At 42.4% G+C, this 9085-nt stretch overlaps 1 protein-coding gene and 1 long non-coding RNA gene across 2 annotated transcripts; one reads left to right on the top strand and one right to left on the bottom strand.

The window, feature by feature from the left end:
* Positions 1-135: 135 nt before the first annotated feature.
* On the top strand, positions 136-4818 carry LOC134623707 (Fanconi anemia core complex-associated protein 100-like). The gene is made up of 8 exons (XM_063468733.1): positions 136-189; positions 352-470; positions 575-1476; positions 1666-1822; positions 1931-2873; positions 2953-3069; positions 4206-4292; positions 4510-4818. Exons 1-8 carry the CDS (start codon positions 136-138, stop codon positions 4624-4626), a joined length of 2496 nt encoding a protein of 831 aa, XP_063324803.1. The 3' UTR covers positions 4627-4818.
* A 1639-nt stretch (positions 4819-6457) lies between these two features.
* On the bottom strand, positions 6458-7454 carry LOC134623710 (uncharacterized). Its single transcript, XR_010093437.1, has 2 exons — positions 7132-7454; positions 6458-6670 (listed from the first exon to the last, which is right to left on the bottom strand). It is a non-coding gene; the product is annotated as an uncharacterized LOC134623710 (long non-coding RNA).
* Between the last annotated feature and the right edge of the window lie 1631 nt (positions 7455-9085).

The following is a 9085-nucleotide window of genomic DNA, read 5'->3' on the forward strand; positions in this document are numbered from 1 at the left end:
CCTCTGTGGTTTCGGAACAGATGTTTTAATCTGCACTGGCACTGAAGAGATCTACGTGTTCAGTAAACGTGAGAGGAAAATCACGGCAAGTATCCGATTTACATTTATCAGACACAGATAAATAGATATAGATCTATGTACTCTATTGATCCCACACTGGGGAAAGTCACTTGTTACAACACCACAAGGGTCAGAAAGCAAAAAAGTTAACTAGAGATATATTAGGAAAAAAAGATGCTAATAAATCTAGATATCAATCAAATATTAAGCTATACTAAGACATAAGCTACACTGCAGGTCATATCTCTGGATTAACCATACTGTGTGTTGCTTCGTATTGTGCTGTTCCAGACTGTCCTCCTGTTACCTGCTGCTGTTAGTGACCTGGTTGGAAACCAGGACAAGCAGCTAATCTATGTTGCATGCAGGAGTGGAGTTTACTGTGTAAACTTACAGTTTCTACTACACAGGTATGAGCCCTCATAGTTAGATTTAAGTAAACCTTTTTTAATCAATGCTGTTATTTCAACTCTGCTAAATTGATCTTATGTAATATGACCTTTCTCCTCTGCAGGGATCAAAGCTCTCAAGCTGATGCATCCTCCAGTCCAGCTGAGCTGAAAATCTCCCAAGAGTGTCTCGTTGTTGGAGCAGATGAAGTGTCATCTCTGCTCCTCGTTGGCTCTGTGCTCCTGACCCTTTGCCAGAGAGATGCCTCCTGGCTGCTGACTTTGTACAAAACGCCAAAGCAAACGGCGTCTACTAGCCACGAGGAGTTTGGCTCGTTCCATCTGCCGGTGGTCTCAGCTGTGGAATGTGGCGCTGCTGAGTCAAATAGAGGACCAAGAAAGGGCTCTGTGCTAATTTGCATCCATTCGGGTGATGTAGAGGTATCATCTCCCTCCAATGCTTCTGCAGAGTCAACTGTAGCTCAAGACCACTTCCACCTGGAGCCTCTCCTCTTCAAACTGTTATTTGGAGTTGAAGCCGCCCTTGCCAAATCTCCAGTCATCCTTTGCGGCCTGCCAGACGGGCGCCTGTGTTTCCTTCCTCTGCGTCTCCTGGGATCGCGCCTTCGAGTCCTGCACAGCCTGGAGCAGCCGGTCTGTTTTGTCGGTGCATCTGTTGTCACAGAAACGGGTCACGCACAGTGCTTGGTGGCGGCGGGCGAACAAGGCAGAGTGGTACTGATCAAGACTGACAAGGCAGGCTCAGAGGGGGGAAATGCTGTGGCTGCTTTTACTGAGCGGTGTGTACCAGGGCCTGTGTGGTGCGGCTGCATGGATAAAAGCTGTTTTTACTACAGCACTGGTGCAGATCTGCTCCGACTGGATCTGTCGGAGGGATCGTCTGCGAGAGAAAGCAAAGAAAGAGGGGAAGAGACATCTGGCACGACAGCAGCTCCCCTCCAGAGCCCCAGCAGTTTAAATGTGTGCAGAGTCATCGCCCTGGCTGAGCCTGCATGCAGCACTGCGGGTAAGCAGAATAGACCTGCTGACTTTGAATTGATTAATTATAAGTTCAGCTTCAATGTGCTCTTCAAATTAGGAAACAGAAAAAATGCACAGGTTCTACATGTTGTGCACTCATGTAATTCTGTCTTGTATTCTAATTTAAACTCTCAAACTATTTTTCCTAACTCTAAAAATGCTTTCTGCACATCAGGTGATGTACAGCTGCTTGGAATGTCTGCCAGAGGGCAGCTCCGGAGGATCTGCTTACCTGCGGGGAGGGTGGATGAAGGATTGTGTAAGCTTCCTTCCACACAGGTGGGCCGCAGTGTCAGGGACCTCCTGTCTGCCATCGGGGATGTTTGTGAGAGGTATGCCTGACAAGTATTTGATCGGGTGTGAAAGACGACATTTAAATAAAACACAGCAAAGATCTGTAAATATATATGTGATTTTTTTTTCTTGCTTTCTTCATATAGAGCATCAATGCTGAAAACAGTCATCAAATCCAAAAACCAGTTACTGAGGCTTCTGAATCACGCCGTCAGCATCAGTTTCCTGCTGATGGCAGATGCAACTACTGATCTTCCAATTAAGGAGAAACCAATCAGATGTCATGTCGAGACTAGCTGGAGCAGACTGCTTCAGAAAGACTCCTTGAGCCTCGTGTGTTTCCTGCATAATTCAAGTCCATTTGTCCTGGAACGATGCTGGACGCTGAGCATTACGGTGTCCCCTCTGTCTTGTTCTTCCTCCCCAGCAGGAGAAAGCTCCTCCACTAATTTTTCATTCCCGTTCCGCGACCTCTGTCCGGGGGAAACATTCGAAGCATCTCTGCCTATCGCATCTGCAGGTGATGCATCTTTCCCCATGACTGTGAGCTGCTCGCTCATCTTCTCGCTCTCGAGTCTTCTGGGAGAGGAGGAGGTGGCGGCGAGCTTTGCGGGCTTGCAGAGCAGCTGTATCAGTTTGCCCCTGTCCACACTGACAGTGGACTGGCTGCATGCTCTGCAGCTAAACAGTCCCACAGCTACTCATAAGATGGCCACAGTTCAGCCAAGCAGTGCCGCAGCAGATAGTATCCAGAACTTTTTAAGCTCGCGCCAGCTCAGGTGCAGCGGTAGAACGAACAGAGGAGGAGAAAGTGCTGCAAAGCCTGAGCCTGAGAAGTATTCAGCAAGCGTACGGGTGTCATCAGAGTTAGCGAGGGATACGCTGCAGCCAAAAAAGAGTTCAAATTTGGATACCAAAGAGTCGATACGAGACCCCGAAGATCTCTGCCTGTCTTTGCTTGAGCGACTGTTGTCTGAAGATACTGAAGGAGTGAAGATGGGTTGCCAAGGAGACAAGATTGCTTTGAGCACCTCAGTGGTCCACGCTCGTGGTCCAAACGGAGCGGCAATGAAACTGACAGTGAAAGAGGTGAATCGTTATCTAATATGATATAATCATATATTGGTATGTTTTATATCCTAATTGTCAATGCTCCTTTATTCTCCAGATAAATGTGGGGGAGGAGGAGAGCACAGACAAGGAGGCTACAATCGAGGTTCAGATCGAGAGCTCATCTTTAGCAGCGGTGTGTGGCCTGCACCATGCTGTGCTGCGCCGGATCCAGGTACAGAACACACTTATATAACACAAGCTAATTTCTGGCTAAATTTAGGTAGTTTCAGATTTTGAACATTTTGCATTCTTCTTTTTTAATGTAAAACTGTACAGGTGTATAACAGGGATGTCAAACTCACTTCACATCAAAGGCCACACTATTTGATCTTAAGTGGGCCAGCCCAATCAAACTCCCATTTCTGTCATTGTAAAGTGGGTTAAATGCACATTTAATCCCAGAGATATGCTAATATAAGAAAAAGAAGTACAACTTCAATATTATCGCAGTTTTTCTGCATGATAAAGAAATGCTGCTGTAGCAAAGGAGAGAAATCTGTCAGTGTGACTCTTAGGGGATAAAATGTAAGAAATTAACAGAAAAGCTTCTGGTTGCTGATTGGCCCAGCTGTTCTCCAATTATAAAGCAGATAGCTTTTGTTAATTCACAGAAAATGTCCTATTTTATTTATTTCTTTTACCATGGACACAAGAATTCAATATTTATCTCCTCTTTCAGCTTTGCCAAACATGTCTAGTGGGGCTGGATTGGAGTCTCCGATTCTCACCCCCGAGCCTTATGTTTGACACCACTGATGTAGAACATACTGCTAGACTTTTGTGATACGTGCAAATTTGCCATTCACCTTCCAGCCACTTGAATTGGCATAAATAGAAGGAGCGTAAAAATAGCGGCTCCCTAGTGCAGTGGTTCACATGTTAGCCTAACAAGCGAAAGACCCCCCGCTTCGATTCCAGGAGGAGACACAAATCCTTTGGGAAGGGGAGGGGAGGGCTGCATCAGGGAGGACGTCCAGCCTAAAAAAATTTGCCAAATCAAACATGCGGAGCTACCTGCTGTGGTGACCCCTTGTGAATAAGGGAGCAACCGAAAGAAGCTTTTTTTAAAAAAAAAAAAGAAAAAAAGAAGGGGCATAACAAACACACTAAGCTACTCGCAAATGCAGGAGAGCTGTGAGTCAGTGCTATGACATGGAAACTGGGACGATTCTTTTAACGTGTGCTGCAAACAGTGTGGTCGGTTTAAAAGAAGCTTTATCGTGTCTTTGGGCTTGAGAACAACGCTTCATGTCCCTGTTTTACTTGAAATTCTTTGGGTTTGAATTTTTCCTCTGCTCCTCGACGCAGACTCTGCTGCAGAGCGCCACAGAGAAAGCCGCCTCTACAAAGAATGTCCAGATTTTAGGATTAAGACGGGCGCTGCAGCGGGCCGAGGTAAGTGGGCCTGCGCTTGACGATTAATCCCATTAATGTCAAAGCCCACCGTATCATTAAATACACGTAATTATCCAGCTATTTTCTCTTAGTTCAATTAATTGATTAGCAAGACTTTAGAGCTTTTGGGGGCTTGGGATGTCTGTAAGTGTGTTAAGATTAAAGCTCGTCTGTGTGTTTTTTTTTTTTTTTTCATGTGTCCTCTGTGCGTTAACAGATCCAGCAAAGTCAGATCTCGGGAGCCTTTGGTGAGGTCGTGTCCACAGTGCAGAGAGATCGACTGCTTCTCAGTGTTTACCAAGAACTCAGACAAAATCCTCTGCTCATAGTGTAACACCTACACAGCTGCCCTCACTTGTTTGGTGTTGTTGCGTAATCTGACTTTGCTGCCAGCCCTTTCACAGTGCAAAGCACATGTAATACTTGAGGCTGTAAGATGGTTTCTATATGACATTTTACAGTATATTTTGATTTTGAAGAGGTTATAATTTGGTGATGTCTAATAATAAAGTTTCTCTTGTTTTTTCACATGACAATAAATTCAGTGAAGTATTTCTGTAATTTTGCTCCTGTTTGTGTTTATACTCATGTAACTGTTTTAGTTTCCAGGTATTAATATTTTACTACACAACCTCCAAACAGGACTCGGTGCAAAATGTACATTTAAAACAACACAATACTGTGCATGTTACTTTAACCCTAAGTATAGTTTCCCAGATGGCTGCTCCTCCCTGAGCCTGGCTGTGTCAGAGGTTTCTTCCTGTTAAAAGGGAGTTTTTGCTTCCCACTGTTGCCAAGTGCTTGCTCATAATGGGTTTAAAATTGTATAAAGACCACATAATTTGACAAGCTCCAGAACTGTCTTACAAGTGCAATTTTACAGTCTCCTGATATTTCAGGTGTGTGTGTGACACAGTCACTACATTGGACACTTTATTAGGCACACCTTGCTAGTTGATTGGGTTTATTAACCCCTCTTCTAACTTCCATGCTTTCATGTTGCTTAAGCCAAATTCTGACTCTACCAAATGTCACAGCAGAAATTCACATTCATCAGACCAGGTAACATCTTTCCAGCCTGATATTGCCCAATTTTGTTGAGTCCATGGGATTTGCAGCGTCAGTTTCCTCTAACTAGCTGACAGGAGTGGCACCGGTGCCGTCTTCTGCTGTTCGTCTTCTTCAAGGTCTGCCGTGCATTCAGAGATGCTCTTCTGCGTAGCTTGGTTGTAACAAGTGGTTATATGAGTTAATTTTGTTGTTGGTAAAGCAGTTTGGTGTGACATCAAGAAGGCATTTTCACCTAGAGAACTGCCACACACTGGATATTTTCTATTTTTCAGACCTTTCCCTGTAAACACTAATAATGGTTGTGCACCAGTAGATCAACAATTTTTAAGATACTCAGAGGAACCTGTCTGACACCAACAACCATGGCACGTTCAAAGTCACTTAAATCACCTTTCCTCCCCATTCTGATACTTGGTTTGAACTTTGTCAGGTCATCTTGACCATGTCTACATACCTAAATTCACTGGGTTTCTGTCATGTGATTGGCTGTTAGATATTTGTACATAAGAAGTGACTGTTTAGTGTAGGATCTGATGCGTTGTGCTTGAACATGGAATAAACATGGAATTTACAGACAACTGATAGATTTCAGTATCGTTATGTTTTCAGCCAATCATTTAATCTGCTGCAGAAATAACACATTCCTGATATGTTTATGTGTGGAAAGTTGTCTGAGGAAGAAGTTGCCTATGCCTTTCTTAGCATTTTGCGATGGATTGTACATTTAGGACAAAAAATGGGTAATCACAGCCATTTTAACTGACACTATAATAACTGCAGGGACTGAATGTTCTTGTGATGGATACCCAGATAGCAAGGAAACATTGAAACAATGTTGAGTCAATATCAGGCGACGTCATTGAAGCAACGTTGAAGTGTGACGTTGACCCAACATCACTCTTGCACCCATTTTTAACGTTGAAACAACGTCAGGTTTTGATGTTGAATCAATGTTGAAACCTGACATTGATTCGACGTTATATTTTCTAACACTGTTGACATTGAAACACTGTTGAGATATGGTATTGATTTTCCACCTCTTTCGCACAGTTGCTTTTTATTGAAAAAAAACAAAAAAGGTCAATAGACATGTATCATTTGCAAAATACTTTATTAAAAGACAAAGTTTCCTATTTACATTTCTATGTTTCACGTCACTTTTTATTATTTACTCCGGGATGGGGATGGATGATGTGTGTCCTGCGCGCCACCCGTACGATCTGGAGCATATCTGAGCCATTTCTGGACTGCTTGAGCAAAGACCAACTCAGACATAGAGTTCGCCCCTACCTGCTGCGCCAGGCCATCTAGGACAAAAAATAGACACACACACAAAAAAAAGGGAATTAGAGCACATGAATAAGCTCTTGTTAATTGTCTTCAGCAGGGAGAAAGTATGTAAACTCCTAGGCTGATAAACATGAAAGTCACCAGGCAGAAATCAGCAAACTGCCGCATTTGATTCCCAAAGAGCTATAAGCTGAAAATGTGATATGTCTTAGCATGGTGTGCCGTGTATCCTTTAAAAAAAAAAAAAGAAAACATGGGGTCCTCGGGCTCTACAAAGTGTACAACCCGAGGACAAAACAAGCCGAAGACCAAAGACTCCATCTCCAGATTAACCGGACATGAAAGTCTTGTTATTAAGAAAGACAAAGTAATATAGCAAAAAACAGACATAGGAAATGTGAAACGCACCCAGCACATCAATTGATCCCTTTATTGTTCACTTTAGGCTCATAAAACTACAATAAATGTTAAAACTTACCAAATATGCATCTGCACAGCGCTGTCTCTTTAAATGCCCTTTTTTGCTTTGTCTGGTCCTTGGTATTTTTTCCCCTGCCCAGTTGAGTACAGAGGCCAGCTCCTTTGTAATGGCATAAACCATTACACGGCGGACTCGCACCTCCAGTGTGGTCCAGCAGCACCAATCAACGCAAAGCGTCTCACCTATAGACACATTTTATGAGATGGAATTAGCGTGTCTCATGTCTTAAATGTGTATGCAAGTGCTTGTGTGTTTACTTCATGTAATTGATGATAGAAACATGTCATTTGGTTTTCCCTAAAGCCTGATTTTCAAGTCATACAAAGAATAAACCAAAGTATTGGCAGTACAATGTATTTCTATTCACTTTTGTTGGATATTCATTTGTTAGTTCTTGTAACTGCTAAAAGTGTTTACTAGTTTTTGCCTGTCACATATATTTGTTATACCATGTAAACTGTGAAATTCCAAGATTTTCAAACTTGCCTTGTAATAGTGGCCTCACAGAGTCTCTGGAATCTACAGAAAAAAAATCACAACAAGATGACATTCAGGAGTATAAATTGGGTTTTCTTTTTAGATAAGAGTACAATGACATTGTGATGCAGCTTTAAAGCTTTTTTAAAAGCATACCATCTATAGGGAAGACATCAGACTCTGCATGCTGGCGAGATCGCAAAGCTGTGTCGGTTTGTGCCGGAGTGGCGAAAGGTGCCGGAAGCTGGGTGGGGCATTATGATGGTTGCTATCAGTGGGCTGGGGGGCAGACTGCGGAGTGATGAGGGCTGTTTAGAAAAAGATAATTTTTTAAGTATTTAAGAATACAGACAACTTGTCAAAAAAGTTTCCTTGTGTCAGACACAGATATGTACACAGACACTAGACAGTATTTTATTACCTGGTATTTTCACTCGAGGGGCCTGGGGAAACCGTTTTTTTGTAGGCTGCTCATCCTCTGAGTCCGTATATGTGTACAGGGGATTTGGTCTAAAGAAAATAAATTAAAAACGGTCTTAAGTAATTGTAAATATGCTTTTGGCATATTGTTTCCTAAAGTTAGTTTGATTTCTAACAACACACACAGGAAACAGAGACGTGCAAGAAGGTACAGTATACAATGAATTTTTGAAGTGCACAAGTGTACACGGCTTTGCATTTTTAAAAAGTTTACAAACTTCCACTTTTTGGACTATATTATGTGGTGATATTGCAGTATGCAAGCACCACAGATATGTATAAAAGACAAGATCATAAATTCTTAACAATCAAAGATATGTTTGTGAATATAAAGGTTTTACTTGTGCTTTCTTTTAAGACTGGTCTGGGTTTCTTCTTCGGACTGAAGGTCAGACGTATCACAGCGTTCACGTGGATATCTCTGAAGACTGCGTTCTGCTTCGTGAAATGTGCCTGGAAATACAAACACAATGTACGGCCAGACATACATTACGTGTGGACAAAAGGTGCAAACGCATAGAAAAATCAGCGGTTTCAAAAATACGCTGGTACGTGTGGACGTAGCCTTATTCATTATTCAAGGCACAAACGGAAAGTCATGTACGCGTGCAACTTAAAGTTAGGTGAGCGTGCAACGTACAGTCACTCATGCTGCGTGAGCTTTCAAACTGAGTCTAAAGTTTTCGTGTGCGAATTGAAGCGAGTGCTCTCCAATCATCAAAAGTAACAAAGTCATTGAACACGTTTATACAGTTAACTTTACGTTTATCAATCATATATCACAGATTTAGAATTTTTTGTAGTACTAAGCAACTACAGAGCGAAAGTCTGGGTCAAGCGCCGAGGCGACGGCAAGAACAAAGGAAACCTCGAAGCGTTAAAGCTAGCTTTGTAAGGGAATATAACGAAGAAATTATGAAACAAAAATGTTTTCTTTGTTGATATACTTTGTTCGCAGTGCAATTTATTTGTTGCCAGATTGTAAGAAGTAGAC

This window comes from Pelmatolapia mariae, unplaced genomic scaffold, assembly GCF_036321145.2.
Source record: "Pelmatolapia mariae isolate MD_Pm_ZW unplaced genomic scaffold, Pm_UMD_F_2 NODE_ptg000849l+_length_58135_cov_1, whole genome shotgun sequence".
In the NCBI taxonomy this organism is placed as follows: domain Eukaryota; kingdom Metazoa; phylum Chordata; class Actinopteri; order Cichliformes; family Cichlidae; genus Pelmatolapia; species Pelmatolapia mariae.